General features: G+C 40.5%; 1 protein-coding gene across 1 annotated transcript in view; it reads left to right on the forward strand.

Annotated features, from left to right (window-relative positions):
* Window positions 1-18053, forward strand: part of LOC103362818 (voltage-dependent calcium channel subunit alpha-2/delta-3-like) — a 121380-nt gene that overhangs the window by 51709 nt on the left and 51618 nt on the right. Inside the window, exons 5-10 of the mRNA XM_008289313.1 lie at window positions 7118-7280; window positions 10615-10746; window positions 11675-11886; window positions 13102-13176; window positions 17102-17191; window positions 17745-17858. Coding sequence (XP_008287535.1) covers window positions 7118-7280; window positions 10615-10746; window positions 11675-11886; window positions 13102-13176; window positions 17102-17191; window positions 17745-17858 — 786 coding nt within the window. The remainder of the gene's footprint in view (window positions 1-7117; window positions 7281-10614; window positions 10747-11674; window positions 11887-13101; window positions 13177-17101; window positions 17192-17744; window positions 17859-18053) is intronic.

The raw sequence follows: 18053 nt of genomic DNA on the forward strand, positions 1-18053 counted from the left end.
ATGAAGATGAAAATAACATTAATAATATAAAAATATGTATAACATCATGTTTTAAAAAGACATTTTTTAAAATACTTGATAAAAAAAACAAAAAACTATTAAAATCGGCTGAAAAGAGACTATTCAGGGAAATATAAGTTACGTGAAAACCCTGATAAAAGAACAGAGATTTAAAGAAACATGTCTGACAAACCCAATGAGATTAGACCGTCTGGAAGTTATTCAATAATGATAGAATTTGTGCAGAATATAGTTGTTTGAAAAATAAGTGGAAATGTTGGCTATTCAGACAAGCAAACTCTTTATTCTCATTGAAGCATGTGCATACAGATAAATATACTATACTAGTATCCCTGCGATAGACTGGCAACCTGTCCAGTGTGTCCCCTTCCTTCGCCCGAAGTCTGCTGAGATAGGCTCCAGAGACATTTCATATATTTGTCCACCAGTTTGTAACATCGGCTGCATTTTTTAAACTACGTTTTCCCTTCAGTTTGAAAATGCTTGAGAGTTGTCTCGCATGTACTTCCAGTTTCAAATTCCGTCACACCTCAGTGGGATTCAAATTTCGACAAGGCCAACCCTTTTATTTCTGTCCACTTCCGGTTTAACTTTCCAACAGATGGCTTCACATTATCTTCAAGCACTCTTTGATATGATACAGAATTCATAGCTAAATCAGCGATTGCAAGCTGTCCGGTCCCTGAGGCTGCGCAGCAACCCCAAAACCATAAAATCTTTTGCCACCGTGCTTCACAGTTGGTGTGAGCTTCTTCTCCTGAAAACCTGTCTTTGATCTGTGCCAAACATGTCTACTCTTACTGTGGTCATACAACTCCATCTTTGATGAATCTATCCTGAGCACATTACTGCAAAAGGCCTTTGCCTGTTTGTTCATTGGCAAACTGCAGTTATGCTCTAATGTTCTTTTTGGACAGCAGAGGCCTTTTTTCTGGCACTCCTCCCATGAAGGTCAAATTAATGCAATCATTTTCTTATCGAAGACTGATAGACTTTGACACCAGCAGTTCTAACATTTACTTGGAGATCCTAACATGAAATCTGGAGACACTTTTTTTGGCATCAAACTCTGCTCTTTGGCTGACTTTGCTGGAGTGGCCAGTCCTGCAAATTGGCAGTTGTTCCTATAGCCTATTCAGTTCATTTTTCCTACAGTTGAATACAGTTAATATATTTCCTATATTTTGGAAATCATTTTAAATCCTTTGCCCGACTCCTGGGCATCAACACCCATTTTATGTGAAGGCCTTTATGACACACTTCAATAGCAAAACAGACTCTGCATGTCAGACGTTTGAGTTCTACCTTTCACTCCCTAAGGAGGTTCTAGTGATTGGCAGCTCATCTGAAAACCCTTGTTTAAATTTAATGGATTTACAAATATGATGAATGTAGAGGAGTACTTACTTTTTCTATGGATGTGATTTGTATTTTCAAATCGCTTGTATATCACATTCATCGGTAAACTTTTTGAAAGATGGTCGAATGTTTACTTGATCAAATATCTTAAAAGAAGAAACTATTTTCTAAGCTTATTTTTTTTCCCATCAATGCGTCAATATATGTTCAGAAGTTGTCCCTGAGAGTTAGAAAATGCTAGAATATTTCTTGTATACCCCCTTTGTGTTATTGTGTTATCATATTGAAGTAAACACAGCAGTAATCCTCTGATGGGAGCACATATTACACAATATACAGTACGTAGCCGTTTTTTCCCGGCTTGCATTTTTGAAAGAGGAAACCGCAATACCCTCCACTCTTTATACCTTTCGATAACCCTTCTTCATCCTCTCCCTCTCTGTCTGTCCCACACTGAGTGAGTGGGTGCTGATGGTACATGTGCAATCTCTCGGCGTAATGCACTGCAGCGTTAAAGATCAGGTTGTTAACACCATGATCAGGGACTGCATTAGTGGCACTGGGCACTCCTTCACTGTAATGCTGGAATGGCATAATTGACTTACTCAACACATACACCCACACTTGGACACACACACACATATACACATTTCCACAGCCTCAAATGATGCTTGGGAAGCCTGCATACACACACACACACTCTATAGTTTCCCCCTAGCTCCATTCACACACCCACACTCACTCCCACACTATTGAAGCTCCAAAGCTGTGCGATTTTAATCAAAATTAAAGGCAACACGCTGTGAATGTAAATGAGTCTATTAGCAGAGTCATTAACTGTAGTTTGTTTTGTCTTTTTTTTTTAAACTTAACTTTATATTTTCTATACTTTTAACGGCTAATGCCTCTGGTGATGTTTTAGCCAGAACATCCGATCAAGGTCGCAGAAATGAGTAATTAGCAACTGTTGTTTTCTGTTTTGGATCTCTAAATTGTCAGTTTCATGAGAAAACCACCTCAAAATTCAGTTAAACCTGGAAATAATCAGAAAGCTAGAGGATTTAGGAACATTTACAAACACAAGAAGTTGGAAAATTCCAAATGTAGGCACTTTTGTGGCATTGACTATGTTCACAAAGGCTGATATGTGCTTGAGTTGTTTCTCTTTTACATTAACAGGTGAATCTGAGCTGCTCACCAGAGACTTCATCAAGTAAATCAACTTGCAGCGACTGTCTGTGCCTCAGGTTTTCAGCAGAGTATTGCTTGCTAAGCAGCATCGAGGTGGTGGGGAACGTGGCATCAGAACTAAGTGAAACTGTCAGAAGTCTCACTGTTGAATCACTGATAGACTGAAGGTTTCTAAAGCTACAGCGCAACGGTCTGAATTAGTCTTATTCACGGCACGATCACCTAGACCAAGAGTGACCGCACTCTCAGAAGATCAATGCGTCAAGTTTTGCTCGCTATAAGATTAAAAGACACTCCATCATCAGTTTGCTTCATAAAAAAAATTCTAATCAGCAAAAAAAGAGGCTGTGTCGTTGTGGTCTCAGTGGATGAGTCGCATTTCTAAGAACCAATTCTCAAGAGCAGAAAGGCAAACACTGACAGAAAGAGAAAAGACACACCAGCATTTCACAGTGAATGACTGGAAAAGTCCTATTTACTGATGAATCTAACTTTAAGATTTATAGCAAATAAGAGAAGCACTTATGTAAGGAGACAAACTGGAGAGAGAGAATGCACAACCCACAGAAAAAACATGATGGTGCATGGGAATATATGAGTCCAGGTGTGTTTTACTTGCTCTGGATTTAGACGTTTACACCAAAATGACTTACCTGAGTAGTGCAGCACTGTTCAGAGACATACCCCGCCCTCTTGTTTGCATCTTTGTGGAGAAGGATTCACACTGCAGCACGATAATGAGCGCAAACACACCTCAAAGCTTTGCAAGAGCTACTTGAAGACAAAGAAGATCAAAGAGTGCTGACTGTCACAGACTTTCCAGCAAACTAGAACAAAAATGAATTCATGTGCATTTTTCAGACACTGAGTTGGACTCAAATTGTCAAGCTGGTATCATTTTTAATAGAAAAATAGAAGTGCTAAATTCAAAATGGATGCATATTTTCAGTCATCATCTCAGCCTTTTGGATTCCTGTGTTTGCCCAATTGCCCATTGTAAGTCGCAAGTGTCGGAAATTACTTTTATTAAGTGCTTGAAACGTATCTAATTTTCTTATTTAACCACTTGTACAGGCAAGGAAAGAAGAAGGGGCACAACTGGTGAAATGGGGGAGAGCCACAAATGAAAAAAAAAAGGCAATAGACTGTGACAATCTGGCATTTGCGACAATGGGTCTCACAGATAGAGCTGATAGTCGCCAAACCTTAAAAATGAGTGCTGTATGCAGAAGAGAGCCATGGGAGTGGAACACCAGGAAGAAACAGAAGGTAGTTAGGGGCTTGATGAGCATTGCAGACAGTAAGTGAACAATGGGTAGAAAGAAACGGGCTGAGCCAGAAAAGGAAAGAGATAAATCAGGGTTGGGAAGGAGGGAGAGGAAGTGAGAGAGAGAGAGAGAGAATGCTAGGACAGGTATAAATGAGACAATGCAAAAAGGGGAACAAAGTAAAGACGCAACGGCGCCTCGCTGGCTGCAGGTGCACTTGGCTCCGTCTCTGTGCACCATGTGTGAGTGCGCACATCTGCGTTTTGTGTAAACTAGATTCACATCCTTATATTGGCTTTTTCCACCCATCATATTAGGTTGGGATCAAATCTTGTTTCTTTGCCGCAAAGAGGGAAGTAGATGTCATTTGCGCTACAAGTCCCTCTGTGCTCAAGGTGTTTTGTTTGCCAACAAGGTCTGACAACGTCCGACCTGAGACTCAGCTTCCTATTGTTCACGCTGGGGAATGATTTGAAAAAAAAATTATATTTTGGCTCAAAATAAAGCCACGAAATGAGTAAATAAAACAAATAAATATTTCAAATGATTGAGCAATCCCAAAGATAAGCACAGAAATGATACATGGCACATTTTTTAAGTTAGGATTTTTGCCATACATGCATTCTTTCTATGTGTTCTGGTTGGATTTCTTCAGACAGGAGAGCAGAGGTTGGTACTGAGAGAAGGTTGACCCTCTATGGACTGGACACTGTGGCCCTCTTTGGCAAAAAATAAAGCCTTTTTACCAAAGCAGCTAGAGCTGGAGGGGCCAGAAATTGGCAACAATAAGCTGGAAGTTATTAAAATGCACCGTAATGCCAAAAAGTATTCCACTGACTCACAATATAGATTATGGCCACATAAAGTAACCAAATATGCCCCGTATATGCAGCTGTTATAACCCCTCTGCTTGCATCTGTTCACTATCTATGCTGTTTTGTCCTTTACTTGTATTTTCCCTGTTGTAACACAATCTAGTCCGTCATTTTGCCATATTATATTATATTGAATCATATTGTATCGTCCTTGCCTGTCTTGCCTCGTCCTAGTTTCCTTCTCTTCTTGCACTCATGTCTTTGCCTCCCTCTCAGTGACTTCATCCTGTCTTCTTTCATTTTATACAGTTAAGGATAGTTCAACAATGGCCAAAGTTAAAACGAGTTGTTTGTTTCGCTGTCACAGCTGACTGAACTTCTCAGACTTTTCCTCTCACCTCCTTCTATCTTGAACGGCACAATTTGAGGTGATTCCCACAGAGCAACACGGCAATTGAAACAGTCCTTGTCAAAGTCAACTAATTTGAATTCTGTTCACTCTGTAGTATTAAAAAAAAAGAAAACAAAGATACCATACTGATCGTAGAAAAATGGCTGGTATCCCAAACATCATAAAGGTCAATGTGGATCAGATTTTCACAAGTGGTGGGTCAAAACCCAACAGTGAGTTGCATACTAATGTGTTGTTCTTACAAAGCTAAATGCTGACAGAGGAAAGCCATGTCCTGCTCTGGCTGCCTTTCTGTGAGAGGTTGCCATGTGCTTGCTCATTGAATCTCTTTTTCTCTTTGTACCCTTTGGCCTTCCCCACCAACTTACTTTCAAGATGAGTGTGTGCGTGACAACAAGTTGAGAGGATTGTTCTTTTTAAGGTTTGTGTCTATGTGCTGAAAGCCAGGTAAAAGAGAAGAGGGGAAAATATAGGCACAAATATGCAACGCTGTGTTTCCTCACCTTGAAATGGCAGCATTCCCCTTGATAAAAGGCTAATAAGTCTAATCAGGCCTGATTAATTACACCGATAGGCACTGTGTTTGCCAGCCTAATTGATGGCTTTATCAGTGTTTTGCACTGTGCTGAAGGGATGATGGTGCTTCTCAGGAGGAGCCGGAAAGCTTTAGCCCAAATGAAGGTTACTGGTGCTGGAATAGAGAAGCTAAGGTGGTGGGGTGAGCGAGCACAAAGAGAAAAGAATCCAAGTCAATCGTAGGGCAGTAAATTATGTCTCTAAGTGATGGTGTCAGGATTGGTCGGTGATGAACAGGCAACATATGGTGACTTCTTTAAGATGTGTAGATACTGGATGGTTTTTTGTCTACACAGATCCACTCTTCACTTGGGTTTGCAATTTTCTCAGTCCCACTGAGCACTAGCCTCAGAAATCAGAGCCCAGAGAGCATCTGTCCCTCTCTGAGTGATAACACATGTACTGAGCCTTTGTATTAGAATCTTGAGAATGGTATGGCATTCTTCTCAGAGACCCTTTTCAAACCCTATTCCCCTGGCGATTACAAGAGAAATCAATGTGGCCTTATGCCATGTAATCACCACTGCTCCCCTGCACAAGCAAGTAATCCTGTGCTGTTGCCATTGCTATTGACAGCAAGACCACTGAAGGATATTTTTCATTGTAAAAAAGAAAATCTGACTTGATCTCCATTAGCGAGTGCTTAACAGCACTTGTTATCGTAACTGTATTATTTAAAAAATAATAATTATTCATTAGTTATGTCAAATGTCTGTGTGCTGCACTGGGATCAAATATCATCACTTTTGACTTTGGTGCAGATTTATAGGTCAGATTAGTGAATATTACTGTATTATAGTGAATAAATGACACCTTTAAACCTTCAAATTCATGGTAAACTTCAAACAAGCTGGTTTCAGCTCAAGTGTTTGTACTACGTCTGTACGCCTGTGAAGCTCACGTACTTGTAAACCTACAAAAAATATGCACGAAATGTCGTATTCCTTCCAGTCACTTGAGTATCTTTATCTGTTTGTTCTCTTTTGTTCGACATCAGCTGTCGCCTTTGCAGGCGTTGCCCTGTATGCCATCTTAGACTTCAGAGCCTTTGGGATGCAGGGAGTCTTGTGCTCTATATTTATCTAGCTTTATGATTTATTAATACTCTCCCCGATATGCGCAGTACTAAAAATACATTGGAAGCAGAGCACCACATGCAGCATCGAGCTCGGAAGGGAGTGTGCGGAGGCTTGAGGAGAGATTTGTCAACTCAGCAGCTTTCCACTGTAACAACATGCACGTCTGGAAGGGTCCAAGGATTCAGGTTACCTCAGTACGCAAACTACTGTCTGACTCAGCACTAAAGTGACCCAGTCCTCCTATACATTGATAACATGAATCAGCAAGTTGAGTGTATTGAAAGAGAAATCCTCGGTACTGAGTTCTGACAGCTTCAGCAAGCGGAAGTATTTATCTGTATGTAAGCGAATGTTTCATTAACACTGACTGTCTTGTGCATCTCTCTCCCTTTCTAGTATGAATACTTCAATGCGGTGCTGATCAATGAGGTGGATGAGGAGGGGAACAGCGTGGAGCTGGGAGGAGAGTTCATCCTACAACCCAATGATCATTTTAACAACCTGTCAGTCAACCTCAGCCTCAGCGTGGTCCAGGTGCCCACCAACATGTACAACAAAGGTACGCCCACGACCCTAAATGTACAGTAAAAACCCATTATGTACAAAAAGTGCACAACAATGACCACAAAAATAAATGGAACACCAGGGAATAAAAATGAACAATCAGCACCAAAGTTAGCTGGTACAAACGGATGTGTCAGAGGAAGGATTTGAGTTCATTAACTGTAACTCTTTGGATCATCCCTGCCACATACCGATTTAATTAACGGTTAAATAATTAGACTTCTGCTAATTTACCTTCCACTCAAGTCCAACCAATGAAGCTGCGGCCTTGCGCAATGCACGGTGGACGGAGTGAATGTCATGTCGGCTTAACCCAGCTACCAGAGGCGAAGGAAATTATACGGAGGGAGAGAGAGAGAGAGAAAAAAAGTAAACGAGAGAGAAAGTAGGTTAAGTCAGACTGATGGAAGGCCTGAGCAACAGATTAATTGCAGCTAGGTAGAAAAACGAGAAAAAGCAAGTGAGAGTGACGGGAGGAGAGTGAATGAGATGAATCAAAGTGCTGGGAAAGTGAGTTTGGCAGGCTGGCAGACCGATGCAGAGAGAGAGGAAGAGTAATTTTGATTTGATTCACAGGCAAATGAGTTGATTCACTGACACATGCACACACATGAGCAGCTTTTAGAGTTGTAGGGCTTTGTTCATTGGTGGTGATAACGTGAATGTATTGGCTGGGACTTCTGGGAGAAAGACTTAGAGAGAAAAGCAACTGAATCTAAACGATGCTTCAAAACATTCTGCTTTGGAGGGAAATTTCAAGCTTGTGTTTCTATAATATAGTGTTTTTTAGTTTCTTCGCGTTTCTTCGTCACAGTTTGGCAGCACCTCGATGTAATTAATATTTCCATGCCTATCGTTTGCTTTCAGCCAAAAAGCAAGCAGGTGTTCTGATGGAAAATAGCTGAAAAACAGTGTAGGTGAGAAAATGAAATATGATCCACAAAGTCCAGTTTTACCAACACATCTGGGGCTTATCTGATGCCAAAACACTGCACAAGGATTTACATGAGTAGAAGACAAGAAAAGCTCAAGTGGTAGAAGGACGTAGGACAAGTCTCAGTAATCTTAGCAGGTAATTTACCAAAAATCTTCGGTGTCTATGATTGACCAGTGTAGCGTTGGACGATGTTGAGCAAAGTTCAGTTGTTTTTTTGACATTAACCAGCATGTGTTTTTTTCCCTTTATTTTTTATTTTTTTGGAACCTCACTGTGCCCACGCTGTTTTGAATGAAGGACGAGGCTGTTTTCCCCACATGTTCTAGCCAGTCACTGTCATCCAGGTCTATTCTTTATGCCGAGGAGCCGGCTGTAGCCCGTGCACTCCATAAATTGTTTGGCGTCGGCAGTGATGAATTGGACTTTAAGTCCATGATAGCGGAGAGCTTCATGCCCCTTGGAGATTAATCGCAGGGCATCGAACATCCATCTTTCAACCTCATGCTACAACAAAAACACAGCGCATGGGATATTTATTTTATGACGCTACATGACAGGAGCATGTTCTATGAATGCAGTGAAGCCAGTTAGAGCATTTGGATACACTCCGGTTTCTGAAACGCTTGTGTGTGCACGTAGACACATCCGTCTCTCTCCTCTTATTAAACCCTCCCCCCTTGATTTTTAGAGCTAACCTAATAACATGAATAATGGTAATAATGTGAATAGCCTGAATTAAGTAATTTCAGATTTGTGAAATCACTGCAGCGAGTAACCTACATGGTTCTACCTTTTAATCTGAGTTTTTAATCTAAGTGCACGCGCATGTGTGAATATATAGAATCGTGGCAGCTCCTTTGATCAGATTGAACTAAGGAGTGCATTAGTTGAGATGAATTTAAATGACAGCTTAGGGGGGAAAGTAGAGCCTGTACTCGCTTCCTCATTATGATGAGTTCAGATTGTAATAGACACTCAAACTGCACCAGAAGTGACTGTATTGTTGTGTAAATGGAGCCTGGATCAAATCCAGCCTCCTCTCCACTCCTCTCCATAGAGGTGGATGGGTGTTTACTATCAAGAGAGGGCTTTAGTGTGCTAGCTTCCAGAAGAATAATTCAATCATGGCTTATTGGCATGACTGTTGACAGCAGAACAATGTTGCCAGCATAGGAGATGATGGGAAATCTGTTATCTACTTTTTCTTTCTCTCTGTCCATTAGGTACTTGTCTGTCTGTCTCTCTGTCCCTCAGTAATTTTCTGCCTGTCTTTTTGTCTGCTTTCCTGGCTGTCGTCTTTTTTTTTTTTTTATCTCTCTCTAAAGGGTATTGTGTATCTGTCTCACTGTATGATTGTGTCTGTCTGTTCATCCTTTTCTGCCTCCATCTTCCCCGCCCCGCTTCTGAACCCTGTAGTAAGCAGCTGTAATAGGCTTGGCTGTCTGGTGGCTAACCAGTATATTCATGACTCTGTCAGGCTGTAAATTGAAAAGAAGCAATAATTGGATGTGCAGTTTGGATGGAATTTGGTAAACCGTATTGCACATAATGTGCATATTATAGATGCACATGAATATATTTGTAGACTTGCAGTATATAATACAACATATGCACAGACAATAAAGTCGTCAATTGCAAAAGAAATACAAATTTTGCAATACCTTCATGTTGTTATACCTAAATTATTGTATTTTATTTTATTAATACAGTCTAATCATAGATTATTTTATGTTTTCTTAGTATAATCAAGACAAGAAAAGCTCAAGACAAGATGTAGATCATTTCGCTATCTCTACTGTTTTATGTGTGATGGTGGGATTTACGGCACAGATATTATTAAACCTCAGCACAGTTAGTGCACTCTGAGGAACAAACACAAAGTCAGGATGCAGAAACTACCTCACCAATGAAAAGCTGCTGCACTTCAGCTCTTGTTTGTGGTCACTGCGGATTTATAAGGCCGTTTTCAAAAAAGCATTTCTATTTGACAGTTTTGTATTATTCTTTGATATAAAACAGATGTCACAAAGATTTAGATTCAGTTCTTAAATCTATTTTGACCAAACGTGGAGCTTTTGTGTTTTGCCTTTGTAGCCAGAATAGTCCACTGACTCTCCTTACTCCTGTTCTCGTTTATCTCGCTAATGCCTTTTTCTCTATTCTCATCTTTTCACTCTTTTTTTTTTTTTTTTTGCTTTCTGCTAACACTTTCTCTGTATCTTTCTGTAATGAATAGGCCCTGATAGTGATCTGTGTGATACGATATAACTGAATGAGCAGGCATCAGAGAATACCCGTTCCAGCCTCCTGGACTGTAAAAACAATGTTAACCTTTTGTCTTGCCTCCATGTGTGTCTGCGCCCCCGCCCCGTTTTCTCACTTTATTCCGTAGACTCTGCAATCGTCAATGGAGTGTACTGGTCTGAGGCCTTGAACAAAGTGTTTGTGGATAACTTTGAGAGAGACCCATCACTCATATGGCAGTACTTCGGCAGTGCCAAAGGCTTTTTCAGGCAGTACCCAGGTAAGTGTGTGTTTGCTGTAAGGGTGGATGTGTGTGTGTTTGTAATTAAGTTGCTGTCTTCTTAAAGTCGAGTGGCTGGTGTGTGGGTATCCTCAGTGACTGACAGCTAGCGACTGGAGGCTAGAAGGGGTGGGAGAGGAGAGAAGGGGTGTGAGTAGATAAAAGAAGAGAGAGACAGGTGAAAGAGTGTGTGGAGAATAGAGAAGAAGATAGATTTTTTAAAAATATATTTGAAACTGGTGAAGTAGCAGCTGAATGTAATTGATTAACCCATTTTCTATGGAGCAGTGAATATGGGAAAATTGATGGAAAGGCTTTTGCTTTTTCTTATTTTTATCTTTTGACCTTCTGAACTGGAATATCAGTTTTCTTTAATTATGCTTTTTTAATATCACCTGCTTCATTCCACATCTGTCATACGTAATCTGCAGCTCAGGCTGTTAAAGGGCTTCTTCCACTGTCCATTGTTAGTTTTCTGACCCAGAGGCAAGCAGAGTCATTAGAATTAAATTCATTATGTCCCTTAAAGTTCACTTACATTACAAAAGAGAGAGAAAAAAAAATCCTATTTTCTGTTTATTGAAGAAATAGTTGCCATGACAATAGCTGACGGCATGTTCTGTGGATTATTTGGTGTGCTTTTTTTTTTTTGTCACTTTCATTGCATTTACTCTTAGAAGTAAAAAAAATGTGCTTTAATAATTTGGGGGAATTGGATCTCTAAAAACAGGGCGCTGTAGGGGCAGATGTATTTTTAAAGGGAGATGGTGAATGCTGTGGTTTGGCAGAAAGCCTATAAGGTTCAAAGAACAGATTTCTTGGCAGACCTTGTTGCCTGCGTAACAATTCCTTTTCCTTCCATACAAATTGTGCAACTCCAGCACTAATATCATTCATTGTTTATCTTTGATGTGCAATCCTGTTAAAGGAATCAAATGGAAGCCAGACGAACACGGAGTCATAGCTTTTGACTGTCGGAACCGGAAGTGGTACATCCAGGCTGCCACCTCTCCGAAGGACGTAGTGATCCTGGTGGATGTTAGCGGCAGCATGAAAGGTCTGAGGCTGACTATCGCCAGGCAGACTGTTTCCTCCATACTGGACACTCTTGGAGATGATGACTTCTTTAACATCATAGCTGTAAGTCCACACGGATACACACAGCTGTGAGGAGGGCAGATAAAATACTTCAACTCTGCGGTTTGTACAGTTAGACACACACAACCCCTCAACACACATACATGGGCACACACACACACACACACGCACGCAAGCACGCACTCATGCACGCATACACAATAAAGCACAGATTCGCATCCTCTCCTCCTCAGATCAGAGGAAATGCTGGAACGAATCAGCTTTCTCTCCTGTCACGCTCACAACCAATTAACAGTGAGCTGAATGAAGATTTGAAATGCAAAAGAGACAGTTGTGATTGGATCCTGCCTCGGGCACCTAAACTATTGTTATCGTATTTCAGCCCGATGCAGCTTTGTGTGCACGTGCGCGTGTACGGCCGTGCACGTGCACATGTGTGTGTCTGATGCTATTTCACATCAAAACATCACTTCCAATATCTTTCTCCGCTGAACAAAGTTTCCATTATCAGTCAGTATCCTAATCATGTTATTTTGAAAACTATTCTTTTGAAAAATAGAGAAAAAGAGGATTTGACAATCAGGCAGAAACACATTGTTTTTCCCAGACACTCTTTAAAAAGGATGTGTCATTTTGACTCATCTGTTTCTTCTTTCCCCCTTTTATTGTGTCATTTATTACCGTGTCACTATTACTGGGTAGCACACACGCCATTTTCAAAACTATCTGCAGTGATGGAACAAATTTTGTACGCACTTGAGAGGCAAGGCGAGGCAAGTTTGTTTGTATGGAACATTTCATACACAAAGGCAATTCAAAGTACTTTACATGTGCATGAGAGAGAGAGAGAAAAAAGTCTCTTATGCAGTCAGAGTTTGTCTCGTGCTGCAGCGTACACACACACACACACATGCACACACTCCAACAAACACATATGCACATACACAGATTAGGGCAAAATTACTGGCTTTGGAAGAGCACACTTCCATTGTCTTTTTGTACTTTGAAGTCTAATTCATACTGATGCATTATATGGCGAGTATTATCGCAGAATGGCAGGCGCTGGGTACATTGTGTACTGTATAGTGTGAGCAGCGTGTGCATATGTGGACGTACTTTCCATCAAGATGAGTGGAAGTTTTTCTAACTTCTTCACACTGCGTGTTTTTGAACATTAGATCAAACAATTCTATGCAGTATATACAGCAGATTTTGAAATAATTAAAATGATTAATTATTTCTTTTTTGTTTCTCCAGTACAATGAGGAATTGCATTATGTGGAGCCATGTCTGAATGGAACTCTGGTCCAAGCAGATATCACTAACAAAGATGTAAGTCTATCTTTCTTTATCTCCTTTTTTTTTTTTGTTACCCTCATTTGAAAATTCCAGGATAGTAGAGGAAAATAGAAAACCATCATTTACAAGGTCTTTTCAAAAACAAAAACATATTTAGAGTTTAGAGTGACAAATGCATTCAAACAACATCTTTAAAAAATCGTGCATTCTTGTACTCTCAATTTAAAAATGCAAAAATCTAAAATTAAACACCCTGCAGAAATAGAGTATAAACTATGCCCCTTATCTATAGTGTGATTTAAAGAAGGAATATATACACATTTATATGAAAAGTTGTCCCTGATATCAGTATAGGCACAGTACAGTTAACACTATGAGTGTTGTAGCCTGCTTATGGTAAATAAATAGTCTTACATAAACCTACACTGACCATGTTTGTGAGTGAGGGTGTGTATGCGATCTGTGAAACAGACAGCTTGTGGAAAGAAACACTTGGTGCAAGTGTCGGTTCTTCAATAGCATTTTATGAGAGCCAGTGAGTCCGACGTTAGCAGAGTGCATTGCTAAATCAGAGAAATATGATATATTTGAGTGCGTTTATGTGTATTACTGGGATGTGAATTCAAGATATTGTCAGTAAGATGGCACAGTAATCCTTGGTATTACTGCAGCACGGTCCCCTTCTCCATCTCTGACTCTGCTGTACCAACAGTATAAACTCCATCTCCAGGTGTCCGCTGAAAATTCCATCTCCTTCAAATTCTTTCAAATTCCATTTAAAAATTCAATTTCTAACCTCTATTAGTCCAGGCCAAACCTTTGGGGCGCAGCTGTTTACTAGAAAATGCACAGACTACTTCCAATGCACCACGTGCAAGTGCTGCAGAATTCTGTCTGTGTGTGTGTTACTGTCTGTGTTTAAGTTAGTTTCTGTTTACTTCTTAGTGAGTGTACACTTTATGCATATGGATTAGCATTGTGTGTTTAATTCCAGATGGTAGTTTAATGTAGTGTGAGTCAGCCAGCTAAGAGGGGAAGGCAGTCTGCAGCACTAGATAAGGCTAATGTCTTTTACTTCAACTGAGGGCAGGAAGTGGCAGTCGCATGGGAGACTTAGACTTACCGATCTGCCGTTCCAAAATCTGTTACTTCACACCCAAACTTCAGCTGTAACACATGTTGTCAAGTTTCCATTTCATCCGCATTCATTTGTCTATATTGCCATTTTTCTAATTAGGTTTGTCAACGAGCATCTAAAGAAGAGCATTCCACACTGTGTGATTGTTTTTCACACTACTTCTCAAGCCTTTAACAGAAAAACAAGTCTAGCAGTTGTTCCGTTTTAGCCACACTACTCACCTCACCTGTGCATGAAGGCTACCTGGGTGAACTGATGCTGTTCATGGAGGCAGTAGCTATGGTACCTGTCACTGCCTCCCCTAGCTGTTGAGTTTTCCCCCTGATGCTGGCCATCAACAACAAAATTTTCAATTTCATTTAATTATAAGTGCAATTTATATTTAGTTTAGTTTACCCTCAGAGCAAGAGAGCAAAATATGGAGAGAGAGAAAAGAACGAGCCTGCACCGGAAAAATACTGCTCGTTTGACATAATGTAATTATAGCCTACACTGGGTTTCTGCTATGACTGTACAGCACAAATGTAGCCTCTGTTTTCTCCTTTAATGACATGCAATTGCTAAAGCAATGAAATATATACTTTTTTAAAAAAATGTTTATGACTGTCTTTTTTTTTTTTAATCTGTTTTTACTGAGATTGACATCACATGAAGAAAACAGGCAGCACGCCGAATCTGTGCACACAAAGCCTGACAGTTGATTCCCAGGCGAATCTAAAGTTCTTATTCTTGGTTTTTAACTGCTACCTTTGAGAGCAGGTGAGCTTTTGTGTTTGCTGTCTAAAGGAAGATTAGAGTGACTTGCAATGTAGAACAAAAACGAATGAGCTTTAATGCAGTAAAATAGTGACTGTAGATTTTTTTTTTTCTCAATCAGTACGCACAGTAAGAATGAAAGGTTGATTTTTTTTTTCCAGTCACACAATTTGTACCAGCTCCAGACTTCACTTACTTAAATCAGCACAGTAGTTTTCACACCAACAAATTTCCCCTCCCCATTACTCCTGAGCACAAAGTTTTTGAATGGATGCACCAGCAGGGCTTGAATCTGAAGATAAACAGTCAGCCAACACAAACAGAAATACAAATGATTACCTATAAGAAGCAGGATATGGTGTTGAACTGTTGGTTTGATACATCTGATCACCAAAATGCCTGTTGATTTAGTGTTAAAACAGACCTATCCTTACTCATGTCTGTACACTTTACTCCCTGTTTTTGCTCAGCAAAACCAACTCTTTTCCCGCCTGTCTTTTCATGCAGTTATCAGAATTGCATCTGCCTCCATGTTGAGATAAATAGCTCGCCATAAAAGTCAAAACCTTAGGCTCCGGCAAGCTGCAATTTAAGATATTTTTGTTCATTCATTATAATGTCCCAGCAGCCAAGCGTCTTTAAGCGGACTGCTGTGATCATTTCTGAGAATAAAAGGTGTCTGCAGCATTGAAGGGTTTGATGTCCAATGCACATTTCAGAGCCTTGTGGTGCAGCACAAAAGGTTGGCCACATTCAGCATTGCATTCGCACGGACACACGGACACACACACACACACTTTCAATCTGCCACTTTAGCACACTGCTGCGCCAGGGATTGAACATGGCCCACTGTGCTGAGAAAAATCACTTCGATCTTAACTCACAAGCACTCACACGCACACTCACACGCAATAGGTAAAGTTTGCTGTGCTCCAGGGTACAGCCTTTTGTTGAAACCGATTAACCTTTTTATCCACATCAATGGAAAGGTTGTGTCTTTTTGCCATATGGGGGTGTTGTCAGGGACGCTGGAGGTTGTTTTTTTTTTTTTTTTTGTACGTTCATGTGTGTGTTTGCTCCCAAGTGAGCGAGCTCTGATATGGCCTTATGCCGCTTAGGACCCCCAACTGTGTGTTGAGAGACTTTCCTCCTCCCATCAGTACGGAACAGAAGACTGGAGGATATGACTGTAGCAGGAGCAAAAAGGAAAGGGAGTGAAGTCAGGGAAAGATAAAAGGCTGGGAGGATGTAGGTGGGGTGTAGGTCCAGGGTGATCCAAAATCCTACAAACTGAAAATCAGAGTGGATGTAATTCCTCTTTAAATACAGATGCTAGAGAAGTGTGTATAAGGGTTGCTCACCTCTGTCAGTGGAAAGGTAGCTGTATGGAGCTAGTGTCAATAGGAAATGCTGAAAATGCCAACAACATGATCTAAATAGCTATAAATAGATTAGGCTGGATAATAGGCTGTATATATATATATATATGTGTGTGTGTGTGTGTGCTTGACTATGTCAGTGTTGCTTCAGGGCTATTGCACATGAGACATGTACATGAGACCTGTTAACATTAAATTCATCATTACATGATAAGATAATAAACCCTATGCGGCACAGTTCCATCTAAAAACAGACATACAAATGAAACGCTGTATAAATGCGCACGAGAAAGGGAAGAGGAGGTGGAGGGAAAACTGGTCATTATAGCTCTTTCAGTCGGTATATGGCATTTCACTCCAAGATAATGTGGCAGTTTGCCGCAAAAACTGGCTCAGGGTTGAGTTAAAGAGCCCATTAGACTGCTGGGACAATCTCTGTTCACACACAAATGGTGGTAAATCAAATTCAGTGAAATAGTACTATCTATGTTATGAGCAAATAAAATCAATAAGTTTGCTTCTTTTTTTTTTTTTTCCTTTCATAGTTATCTCTCGTGTTTTTTCTCTTTAATAAAATCAAGAACGGCCTGTAATTCTGCCACATTCTTTGTTCTGTAGTTGTGTCACCATGACTGTAACACTCACTTCCCCCTCCTCCAAAAAAAAAACTTTATTTTTTCCACAGCATTTCCGGGAACACCTCGACAAGCTGTTTGCTCAAGGCATCGGTATGTTAGACATCGCTCTGACTGAGGCCTTCAATCTCCTCGGTGACGTAAGTAGCGCACTCACGCATGATCTCCGCCCCGCACGCACGCACATCGCTGTCATGCACAAAATTAATTAGGCCTGTAATTAATAGCTAAATCAACAGAATCATGCGAAAACCGAGTAAACAAGGCACTTGATGACTCAGGTTACTCGTCCGACATCTCCTCATTATGAACAGGCCATTAATCAAACGCACAAGGAGCCAAACACAATCCATTAACCGTCCCTGTCTAAGTGGACATATTTCAACAACCTGTATTTGTATGTAAAGTGTACGCTGCTACCAACTAATGCAATGACATGCTGTGTAATGGCTCTGTAATTTACATGTTGGTAACGCAAGATGTCCTCCCCCCCTCTTGTGTGTATTTGTATTTATAGTCATCTAATTAATATTCCATTAACGTCATTTTGTAATACAGCTAGCTGCCATGATGCAATGATAAGACATGTAAAGATGCATTACAAGCTCTAATGGGAGGGAATTCGATGAGCTGCGTGGTAAATTACTTAAGCTTTGTTTGGTTTTTGTTGACTCTCTCTTCCTCTACCGTCAGTTCAACGAGACTGGGAGGGGAAGCGAGTGCAGCCAGGCTATTATGCTGGTGACAGATGGGGCAGTGGATACATACGATGCCATCTTTGCCAAGTATAACTGGCCAGACAGGAAGGTATGAAACGCACAAACACACACACATCAAATTAATCCAAAGATATATTCCAGGACAGTCGGGTCAGCTGGTCTCAGTTTCCCATTATGCCTCGTTCACAACTTCATGAACCTGTAGCCGTGTATCATAATGTGGAATGAGCGCTGGAGAGAAGTGGACTAATGCCCTCCTGTGGCTATGAATGACTTTTTAAAC

Source organism: Stegastes partitus, unplaced genomic scaffold, assembly GCF_000690725.1.
Source record: "Stegastes partitus isolate 25-593 unplaced genomic scaffold, Stegastes_partitus-1.0.2 Scaffold605, whole genome shotgun sequence".
NCBI classification, from domain to species: Eukaryota; Metazoa; Chordata; class Actinopteri; family Pomacentridae; genus Stegastes; species Stegastes partitus.